We start from the raw sequence: 12,500 nt of genomic DNA, 5'->3' as shown, positions 1-12,500 counted from the left end.
TGAAGCCAGACATACTCTCCTTGTGAATCTTCTCTCCTCATTTCCCTGATCTAATAAAAAGGGACACTTATTGTGAATCTTTTCTCTCTTCATTTCCCTGATCTAACTGGAAAGAGTAGATGGTTTCTCCTCTTTCTGGGGAGAATGACCCTGAATTATCCTGAATGATCACTGCCCTGCATGGAAGAGTGTGTGTCTTCCTTATGTGTGTGAGTGAGATCTCTCCCCTGTATGGCTGGTCTGCTAACTGGGCTTTCTCCAAGGTGTGTGTGTGTGTGTGTGTGTGTGTGTGTGTGTGTGTGTGTGTGTGTGTGTGTGTGTGTGTGTGTGTGTGTGTGTGTGTGTGTGTGTGTGTGTGTGTGTGTGTGTGTGTGTGTGTGTGTGTGTGTGTGTGTGTGATATTCCCCCTGGGTGTGACTCTGGCTGGTTTTGTCCCATCCACTAGGAGATTGGCTCAGAGTTCGATGGGAAGAGTGAGGATCTGAAAGAGGTGCAGGGATTGGCCAAAGAACTGTCAGACGCAGGGGCGACCTCGCTGGTGCAGCCCCGCCTCCTCCAGCTCAACACACGCTGGCAGGAGGTGGAGGCTAAATTCACCCCCTACCGCCGACAAAGTGTGAGTTCCCCCTGCCCCGTGCCAATCTGCGCCGTGCCAACTTGTCCCGTGTCAACCAGGGTTTGGGTTCAATTCCATTTAAATCCTGTTGAATTCAGGAAGTAATCTGAAATTCCAATTCTCTTCAATGCTTTTCAATGAGCAACATTTGGAATTGGAATTTGGTTTACTTTCTCAATTGATTGGAATTGACAACATTCCCTGGTGCCAACTTACCCCTCTGCCCGCTAGCTAGTCAGAACCAACTACTCATTATAACCTGGATTGAGCTTTCAGTGAAGTCACTAATCCATTAATCAAATAGGAAAGACAAATATCAACCAACTAATATCAATCAGTGAATATCAATATCAAACATGAAATAAAGGGCTCCTGAATGAGTGAGATGCAAACACCAGACGTTGATATGATGTAGTTAACCTGTCTATTCTAGTCCAGACAGACAGCAGGTATATTCTAGTCCAGTCAGACAGCAGGTATATTCTAGTCCAGACAGACAGCAGGTATATTCTAGTCCAGTCAGACAGCAGGTATATTATAGTCCAGTCAGACAGCAGGTATATTCTAGTCCAGACAGACAGCAGGTATATTCTAGTCCAGTCAGACAGCAGGTATATTCTAGTCCAGTCAGACAGCAGGTAGTCAGACAGCAGGTATATTATAGTCAGGTATATTCATTCCAGTCAGACAGCAGGTATATTCTAGTCCAGACAGACAGCAGGTATATTCTAGTCCAGTCAGACAGCAGGTATATTCTAGTCCAGTCAGACAGCAGGTACATTATAGTCCAGTCAGACAGCAGGTATATTCTAGTCCAGTCAGACAGCAGGTATATTCTAGTCCAGTCAGACAGCAGGTATATTCTAGTCCAGTCAGACAGCAGGTATATTCTAGTCCAGTCAGACAGCAGGTATATTCTAGTCCAGTCAGACAGCAGGTATATTCTAGTCCAGTCAGACAGCAGGTATATTCTAGTCCAGTCAGACAGCAGGTATATTCTAGTCCAGTCAGACAGCAGGTATATTCTAGTCCAGTCCAGTCAGACAGCAGGTATATTCTAGTCCAGTCAGACAGCAGGTATATTCTAGTCCAGTCAGACAGCAGGTATATTCTAGTCCAGTCAGACAGCAGGTATATTCTAGTCCAGTCAGACAGCAGGTATATTCTAGTCCAGTCAGACAGCAGGTATATTCTAGTCCAGTCAGACAGCAGGTATATTCTAGTCCAGTCAGACAGCAGGTATATTCTAGTCCAGTCAGACACAGGTATATTCTAGTCCAGTATATTCTAGTCCAGTCAGACAGCAGGTATATTCTAGTCCAGTCAGACAGCAGGTATATTCTAGTCCAGTCAGACAGCAGGTATATTCTAGTCCAGTCAGACAGCAGGTATATTCTAGTCCAGTCAGACAGTATATTCTAGTCCAGTCAGACAGCAGGTATGTCCATCAGACAGCACATAGTCCAGTCAGACAGCAGGTATATTCTAGTCCAGTCAGACAGCAGGTATATTCTAGTCCAGTCAGACAGCAGGTATATTCTAGTCCAGTCAGACAGCAGGTATATTCTAGTCCAGTCAGACAGCAGGTATATTCTAGTCCAGTCAGACAGCATATATTCTAGTCCAGTCAGACAGCAGGTACATGTAGTCCAGTCAGACAGCAGGTATTATTCTAGTCCAGTCAGACAGCAGGTATATTCTAGTCCAGTCAGACAGCAGGTATTACTAGTCCAGTCAGACAGCATGTACATTGTAGTCCAGTCAGACAGCAGGTATATTCTAGTCCAGTCAGACAGCAGGATATTCTAGTCCAGTCAGACAGCAGGTATTACTGTCCAGGGATGATGTACATGTAGTCCAGTCAGACAGTATTACTGAGGGATGATGTACATTCTAGCCAGTCAGACAGTATTACTGAGGGATGATGACATGTAGCCTTCAGACACAGGGGTATTACTCAGACAGAGTCAGACAGTATTACTGAGGGGATGACATGTAGCCTTCAGACAGTATTACTGAAGGGATGACATGTAGCCTTTCAGACAGTATTACTAGTCCAGAGGGGATGACATGTAGCCTTCAGACAGTATTACTGAGGGGATGATGACATGTAGCCTTCAGACAGTATTACTGAGGGGATGATGTGTAGCTTTCAGACAGTATTACTGAGGGGATGATGACATGTAGCTTTCAGACAGTATTACTGAGGGGATGATGACATGTAGCTTTCAGACAGTATTACTGAGGGGATGATGACATGTAGCTTTCAGACAGTATTACTGAGGGGATGATGACATGTAGCCTTCAGACAGTATTACTGAGGGGATGATGACATGTAGCTTTCAGACAGTATTACTGAGGGATGACATGTAGCTTTCAGACAGTATTACTGAGGGGATGATGACATGTAGCCTTCAGACAGTATTACTGAGGGATGACATGTAGCCTTCAGACAGTATTACTGAGGGGATGATGTAGCCTTCAGACAGTATTACTGAGGGGATGACATGTAGCTTTCAGACAGTATTACTGAGGGGATGATGATCAGACAGTATTACTGAGGGATGAGCTTTCAGACAGTATTACTGAGGGGATGATGACATGTAGCTTTCAGACAGTATTACTGAGGGGATGACATGTAGCTTTCAGACAGTATTACTGAGGGGATGATGACATGTAGCTTTCAGACAGTATTACTGAGGGGGATGACATGTAGCTTTCAGACAGTATTACTGAGGGGATGATCAGACAGTATTACTGAATCAGACAGTATTACTGAGGGATGACATGTAGCTTCAGACAGTATTACTGAGGGATGATGACATGAAGCTTTCAGACATATTACTGAGGGGATGACACATGTAGCCTTCAGACAGTATTACTGATGTTCTGATGACATGTAGCTTTCAGACAGTATTACTGAGGGGATGATGACATGTAGCTTCAGACAGTATTACTGAGTCATGATGACAATGTAGCCTTCAGACAGTATACTGAGGGGATGAGTACTTCAGATGTATTAAGGGATGATGATACTCAAATCTTCACACAGGTATTACTGAGGGATGAACATGTAGCCTTCAGACATTATGAATGAAACATTGGGGATGGAGGAGTGTGTTCAGACAGTATTAGTTGGATGATGACATGTGCTTTCAGACAACATTCCTCTCAGGATCATCAGGTGTCTTCCCAGACAGTATGTGAAGAAGACAGCTTTCAGACAGTATTACTGAAGACCATGTAGCCTCAGACAGATTTGCAGGGATGATCTGTAGTGTTCTGACAATTACAGGGATCAGTGACCTCAAGACATCACCACATGTAAACGACACATGTAGACCTGTCAATCAGACATGGCATTGTGACCCTTCAAGACAGGCATTCCTGACCACAAGACAAGATGATCTGGAGTCACAGTATTACTGAGGGGATGATCAATGACCTTCAGACAGTATTACAGGGCATGATGACAGTAGACCACAAACAAGACAGGCATCAGTAGACTGACAATTACTTGAAGCATCATCATCCAGGTGTTCATCCCTCCATTCTTCATGAACACCTGGTGCATCAGTTGTGTTCTAGTTTCTCCTCCACTCACAAGAACATGTCCTGTCAATCAGGACTCATGAATGAAACACATCACAGTCACCTGGCCCTGACAGGCACAACCAATCAGTAGACCCAAAACATTTGACTGCTCACCCATAAAACATCAAGTCAACAAGCATCAGTAGACCACAAAACAAGACAGGCATCAGGACCACAAAACAAGACAGGCATCAGTAGGACCACAAAACAAGACAAGCATCAGTAGACCACAAAACAAGACAAGCATCAGTAGACCACAAAACAAGACAGGCATCAGTAGACCACACAAACAAGACAGTAGACCACAAAACAGACCATCAGTAGACCACAAAACAAGACAGGCATCAGTAGACCACAAGACAAGACAAGCATCAGTAGACCACAAGACAAGACAGGCATCCATCAGTAGACCACAAAACAAGACAGGCATCAGTAGACCACAAAACAAGACAGGCATCAGTAGACCACAAGACAAGACAGGCATCAGTAGACCACAAGACAAGACAGGCATCAGTAGACCACAAAACAAGACAGGCATCCATCAGTAGACCACAAAACAAGACAGGCATCAGTAGACCACAAGACAAGACAGGCATCCATCAGTAGACCACAAAACAAGACAGGCATCAGTAGACCACAAAACAAGACAAGCATCAGTAGACCACACAACAAGACAAGCATCAGTAGACCACAAAACAAGACAAGCATCAGTAGACCACAAAACAAGACAAGCATCAGTAGACCACAAAACAAGACAGGCATCAGTAGACCACAAAACAAGCATCAGTAGACCACAAAACAAGACAAGCATCAGTAGACCACAAAACAAGACAAGCATCAGTAGACCACACAACAAGACAATCATCAGTAGACCACAAAACAAGACAAACCCACATGTAGTCTACATCCATCTATATTTGGCAAGGCATACAGTATCAACAGTGGTCACACATGAACACTGTGGTGGCTGTTTCTGTCACGGTACGCCAATGACCCCTCAACTTCCTGGACCCCAGGAAGTGTATCTGCTGCCAAAGCAGCAGCTAATGGGGATCCATAATAAATACAAATGACCAGGTATTTAACTGTGAAATCCCACTGTATTTACACGGTATAGACCTATGAATGACTACTGTACTTCTGTCCTCGTGACTGAACCTACTCTGCCATAGCCTAGTTCCAGATCTGTTGGTGCTGTGTCGCCGACTGGTTGGAACCAGGCTAACTTTAAACATACTCTTAACACACGACACACGTCTTTGTGCCTTTGTGTCAAATCACAACGCGATCCATTTTCTGCTCATTAAGAAACAGAGCCGACATAAGAGGTGAGATGGTTATGTCTTGATGTTGTTGTATTTGGGCTAAAAGGTGAGTTGAAGTTCTGTTGTGAAGTTCTGGGGAACTGCATGATGGGATTGTTGGATGACTTCCATTGGGTTACAATTAAGAGCAATACACACAATATATACATACAGCAAACGCACATCTACAGGGACACAGTCAAACTGTGCCTTTTACACCCCACTGTGTTCTGTGCATATGACAAATCCACGTGTGAATCAGGCGTAAGCCAGTGAGCAATACTGAGTAACGAACTGTGTTTATGGAAGGATGGATTAATCACGACTGACTGGCTCATTAAACTCTCTTCTGCTCTGTCTGTCAGACTCTACATGAACTTTACCGACACCAGTGTCCTCAATCACCTTTCTCCCTGTTCTTCATTATTTACTCAGGTTTCCATAACCCACACATCATATCAGGTTGTCTCTCTCTCTCTCTCTCTCTCTCTCTCTCTCTCTCTCTCTCTCTCTCTCTCTCTCTCTCTCTCTCTCTCTCTCTCTCTCTCTCTCTCTCTCTCTCTCTCTCTCTCTCTCTCTCTCTCTCTCTCTAATTCAACCTGTTCTTCAGTATTTACTCATAACCCACACATTATATCAGGTTGTCTCTCTCTCTCTCTCTCTCTCTCTCTCTCTCTCTCTCTCTCTCTCTCTCTCTCTCTAATTCAACCTGTTCTTCAGTATTTACTCAGGTTTCCATAACCCACACATTATATCAGGTTGTCTATCCTCCTCCTCTCTCTCTCTCTCTCTCTCTCTCTCTCTCTCTCTAATTCAACCTGTTCTTTAGTATTTACTCACATTTAAAGGTTCAGTACTCTCACTCTGACCTCTTCATGTTTATCCATTTCTATTTTTACAACAAGACAGCTGAATCAATATCGGGACAAGGTTGTGAATTTCATTATACAAGTTTTATATCGGTGCCGTGGAAGTGGAAAGTTTCCAACGAATGAGAAATGGTTAGAAACATTAAGGTTCCGTGTAAGAATGTGATATTCCCAGATAAAGTGTCTCATATGAGTCATGGAAGTAATTAGGAACAACACTTAATGACAGGAGAGAGAGTTATGAGTTACTGCATCTTATGTTAATGTCCAGGAAGGAGTGTAAAAACAGAATGAAAATATTTATTTAAAGAGAAATAATGTAAAGAGATAGTGAGGGATTGGAGAGGTGTTGTACTAGAACACAGCACAGGAATAACAACAAACACTGTCTTGACTGAACCCTCTGTAAAGTTATCTACAGTATGTAGTGGTAGGTAGCCTACCCCCTCTGTGAAGGTATCTGCAGTATATAGTGGTAGGTAGCCTACCCCCTCTGTGAAGGTATCTACAGTATAAAGTGTGGTATGAGTCTGGAAGTAATTAAGAACCCTTAATGAAGGTATCTACAGTATATAGTGGTAGGTAGCCTACCCCCTCTGTGAAGGTATCTACAGTATATAGTTTAGGTAGCCTACCCCTCTGTAAAGTATCTACAGTATATAGTGGTAGGTAGCCTCCCCCATCTGTGAAGGTATCTACAGTATGTAGTGGTAGGTAGCCTACCCCCTCTGTGAAGGTATCTACAGTATATAGTGGTAGGTAGCCTGCCCCCTCTGTGAAGGTATCTACAGTATGTAGTGGTAGGGAAGCCTACCCCTCTGTGAAGTATCTACAGTATATGGTAGGTAGCCTACCCCTCTGTGAAGTTATCTACAGTATATAGTGGTAGGTAGCCTACCCCCTCTGTGAAGGTATCTACAGTATATAGTGGTAGGTAGCCTACCCCCTCTGTGAAGTATCTACAGTATATAGTGGTAGGTAGCCTACCCCCTCTGTGAAGGTATCTACAGTATGTAGTGGTAGGTAGCCTACCCCCTCTGTGAAGGTATCTACAGTATGTAGTGGTAGGGAACCGTGCCCCCTCTGTGAAGTATCTACAGTATATAGTGGTAGGTAGCCTACCCCCTCTGTGAAGGTATCTACAGTATATAGTGGTAGGGAACCGTGCCCCCTCTGTGAAGTATCTACAGTATATAGTGGTAGGTAGCCTACCCCCTCTGTGAAGGTATCTACAGTATGTAGTGGTAGGGAACCGTGCCCCCTCTGTGAAGTATCTACAGTATATAGTGGTAGGTAGCCTACCCCCTCTGTGAAGGTATCTACAGTATATAGTGGTAGGGAACCGTGCCCCCTCTGTGAAGGTATCTACAGTATATAGTGGTAGGTAGCCTGCCCCTCTGTGAAGGTATCTACAGTATGTAGTGGTAGGAACCGTACCCCTCTGTGAAGGTATCTACAGTATGTAGTGGTAGGTAGCCTACCCCCTCTGTGAAGGTATCTACAGTATATAGTGGTAGGGAACCGTGCCCCCTCTGTGAAGGTATCTACAGTATGTAGTGGAAGGGCAAGGAGGTTTTCCTGACCAAGTACCAGATCAACTCCTGACCCCAGTAGGAATATCAACTGATGAGGATCTATCAGTAATAGATGGCTTTGTGTTTAGTGTTGTTGAATATTGTCTAGTTTGTGTAGTTCAGAATGAGTTTGGGGTTATTGTTTAGTTATAATTGAGTGTGTGTGTGCACGTGTGTGTGCGTGCCTGTGTGTGTGCCTGTGTGTGTGTGCTGTGTGTGTGTGTGTGTGTGTGTGTGTGTTATAACACCACTGGGGTGTGTGTGTGTGTGTGTGTGTGTGTGTGTGTGTGTGTGTGTGTGTGTGTGTGTGTGTAGGAGTACCTGGGAGAGCTGCAGACCCTGCTGCGTTCCGTCTCTGAGACAGACTTCCAACTGAACTCTCCTGAGTACTGGCAGGCCGTCTTCTACAACCTACCCCAGCAGGGACAGTGCCTTCAGGTCAGTGTGCGTGTGTGTGCGCGTGTGTGTGTGTGCGTGTTTCATACTGTTGGTTTCAAACGTGTATATGTACGTGTGTGTGTGGTTAACATGTGTGTGTGTGTGTGTGCCTGTCTGCCTACGTCACTGTGTCTCAGGAGGTGAAGGTGAATCTGAAGAACCTCCGCCCCCCTGTAGAGGGCGCTCTAGCCAGGAGAGAGGAGGTGGTGGCCATCGCCACTCCAGCAGAGAGCACCAGGGTTCAGGAGACAGCTCTGCTGCTCAACACTAACTGGGACAAAGTCAACAAGCTGTACCTGGACAGGCTCAGGTACATACCAGGAATAATGGGAATCTATTGGGGACACACTGGGGTTACTAACTCTGGACAGGAAGGACTGGGTCAACAGGTGAAGACAAACTAGACCAGGGAGGGCCAAACCTCCTCATGGGGAGACACCAGGTGTGAGCTGTTTAACTAGGAGACCAGGGGGGGGGGCAACCCTCCTCATGGGGAGACACCAGGTGTGAGCTGTTTAACTAGGAGACCAGGGGGGGGCAACCCTCCTCATGGGGAGACACCAGGTGTGAGCTGTTTAACTAGGAGACCAGGGGGGGCCAACCCTCCTCATGGGGAGACACCAGGGTGAGCTGTTTAACTAGGAGACCAGGGGGGGGGGCATGGGGAGACACCAGGTGTGAGCTGTTTAACTAGGAGACCAGGGGGGGGCAACCCTCCTCATGGGGAGACACCAGGTGTGAGCTGTTTAACTAGGAGACCAGGGGGGGGCAAACCTCCTCATGGGGAGACACCAGGTGTGAGCTGTTTAACTAGGAGACCGGGGGCAAACCTCCTCATGGGGAGACACCAGGTGTGAGCTGTTTAACTAGGAGACCAGGGGGGCAAACCTCCTCATGGGGAGACACCAGGTGTGAGCTGTTTAACTAGGAGACCAGGGGGGGCAACCCTCCTCATGGGGAGACACCAGGTGTGAGCTGTTTAACTAGGAGACCAGGGGGGGGGGAAACCCTCCTCATGGGGAGACACCAGGTGTGAGCTGTTTAACTAGGAGACCAGGGGGGAAACCCTCCTCATGGGGAGACACCAGGTGTGAGCTGTTTAACTAGGAGACCAGGGGGGGCAACCCTCCTCATGGGAGGGGAGACACCAGGTGTGAGCTGTTTAACTAGGAGACCAGGGGGGGCAACCCTCCTCATGGGGAGACACCAGGTGTGAGCTGTTTAACTAGGAGACCAGGGGGGCAACCCTCCTCATGGGGAGACACCAGGTGTGAGCTGTTTAACTAGGAGACCAGGGGGGCAACCTCCTCATGGGGAGACACCAGGTGTGAGCTGTTTAACTAGGAGACCAGGGGGGGGCAACCCTCCTCATGGGGAGACACCAGGTGTGAGCTGTTTAACTAGGAGACCAGTAGGGGGGCAAACCTCCTCATGGGGAGACACCAGGTGTGAGCTGTTTAACTAGGAGACCTAAGGGGGGGGGCAACCCTCCTCATGGGGAGACACCAGGTGTGAGCTGTTTAACTAACAATCCCTCCTCATGGGGAGACACCAGGTGTGAGCTGTTTAACTAGGAGACCTAGGGTAACATCAACCCTAGACCTCATGGGGAGACACCAGGTGTGAGCTGTTTAACTAGGAGACCAGTAACATCATCACCACTAGGGGGTAACAACCACTCTAACTAACTATGACAAGGGAGACACCTAACTAACTAGACAAGCTGTAACATCATCAACTAGGTAGACCAGGGGGGGCAACCACTCTAACTAACTATAGGGGAGACACCAGGTGTAACATCATGAGCTGTTTAACTAGGAGACCAGGGGGCAACCCTAGACCTAACTATGGGGAGACAAGCTACAGTAACATCATGTGAGCTGTTTAACTAGTAGACAAGGGGGGGTAAATCATCACCCTCTAACTCACTAGTAGACAAGGAGACTAACTAACTAGTAGAGCTACAGTAACATCATCACCACTGGACTAACTAACTAGACAACTAGACAAGCTACAGTAACATCATCACCACTAGAGACTAACTAACTCAGTAGACAAGCTAGACCTCCAGTCATGGGGAGACACCACTAGACTAACTAACTAGTAGACAAGCTACAGTAACATCATCACCACTAGACTAACTAACTAGTAGACAAGCTACAGTAACATCATCACCACTAGACTAACTAGACAAAGTAACATCATCACCACTAGACTAACTAACTAGTAGACAAGCTACAGTAACATCATCACCACTAGACTAACTAACTAGTAGACAAGCTACAGTAACATCATCACCACTAGACTAACTAACTAGTAGACAAGCTACAGTAACATCATCACCACTAGACTAACTAACTAGTAGACAAGCTACAGTAACATCATCACCACTAGACTAACTAACTAGTAGACAAGCTACAGTAACATCATCACCACTAGACTAACTAACTAGTAGACAAGCTACAGTAACATCATCACCACTAGACTAACTAACTAGTAGACAAGCTAGATCACCAACTAACTAGTAGACAAGCTACAGTAACATCATCACCACTAGACTAACTAACTAGTAGACAAGCTACAGTAACATCATCACCACTAGACTAACTAACTAGTAGACAAGCTACAGTAACATCATCACCACTAGACTAACTAACTAGTAGACAAGCTACAGTAACATCATCACCACTAGACTAACTAACTAGTAGACAAGCTACAGTAACATCATCACCACTAGACTAACTAACTAGTAGACAAGCTACAGTAACATCATCACCACTAGACTAACTAACTAGTAGACAAGCTACAGTAACATCATCACCACTAGACTAACTAACTAGTAGACAAGCTACAGTAACATCATCACCACTAGACTAACTAACTAGTAGACAAGCTACAGTAACATCATCACCACTAGACTAACTAACTAGTAGACAAGCTACAGTAACATCATCACCACTAGACTAACTAACTAGTAGACAAGCTACAGTAACATCATCACCACTAGACTAACTAACTAGTAGACAAGCTACAGTAACATCATCACCACTAGACTAACTAACTAGTAGACAAGCTACAGTAACATCATCACCACTAGACTAACTAACTAGTAGACAAGCTACAGTAACATCATCACCACTAGACTAACTAACTAGTAGACAAGCTACAGTAACATCATCACCACTAGACTAACTAACTAGTAGACAAGCTACAGTAACATCATCACCACTAGACTAACTAACTAGTAGACAAGCTACAGTAACATCATCACCACTAGACTAACTAACTAGTAGACAAGCTACAGTAACATCATCACCACTAGACTAACTAACTAGTAGACAAGCTACAGTAACATCATCACCACTAGACTAACTAACTAGTAGACAAGCTACAGTAACATCATCACCACTAGACTAACTAACTAGTAGACAAGCTACAGTAACATCATCACCACTAGACTAACTAACTAGACAAGCTACAGTAACATCATCACCACTAGACTAACTAACTAGTAGACAAGCTACAGTAACATCATCACCACTAGACTAACTAACTAGTAACTACAGTAACATCATCACAAGCTAACAGTAACATCATCACCACTAGACTAACTAACTAGTAGACAAGCTACAGTAACATCATCACCACTAGACTAACTAACTAGTAGACAAGCTACAGTAACATCATCACCACTAGACTAACTAACTAGTAGACAAGCTACAGTAACATCATCACCACTAGACTAACTAACTAGTAGACAAGCTACAGTAACATCATCACCACTAGACTAACTAACTAGTAGACAAGCTACAGTAACATCATCACCACTAGACTAACTAACTAGTAGACAAGCTACAGTAACATCATCACCACTAGACTAACTAACTAGTAGACAAGCTACAGTAACATCATCACCACTAGACTAACTAACTAGTAGACAAGCTACAGTAACATCATCACCACTAGACTAACTAACTGGACAAGCTACAGTAACATCATCACCACTAGACTAACTAACTAGTAGACAAGCTACAGTAACATCATCACCACTAGACTAACTAACTAGTAGACAAGCTACAGTAACATCATCACCACTAGACTAACT

The 12,500-nt window shown here is 44.9% G+C and overlaps 1 protein-coding gene across 1 annotated transcript in view; it reads left to right on the top strand.

The window, feature by feature from the left end:
• LOC135542929 (dystrophin-like) overlaps positions 1 to 12,500 on the top strand; it is a gene marked incomplete at its 5' end in the record, with an annotated part of 841,859 nt that overhangs the window by 40,452 nt on the left and 788,907 nt on the right. The window contains 3 exon segments of the mRNA XM_064970064.1: positions 446 to 616; positions 8,273 to 8,395; positions 8,533 to 8,705. Of these exon segments, the coding sequence (XP_064826136.1) occupies positions 446 to 616; positions 8,273 to 8,395; positions 8,533 to 8,705 (467 nt within the window).

This window comes from Oncorhynchus masou, chromosome 7 (assembly GCF_036934945.1).
Source record: "Oncorhynchus masou masou isolate Uvic2021 chromosome 7, UVic_Omas_1.1, whole genome shotgun sequence".
NCBI lineage: Eukaryota > Metazoa > Chordata > Actinopteri > Salmoniformes > Salmonidae > Oncorhynchus > Oncorhynchus masou.
The sequence above is the reverse complement of the archived record's forward strand: the minus strand, read 5'-3'. Positions and strand labels throughout refer to the sequence as shown.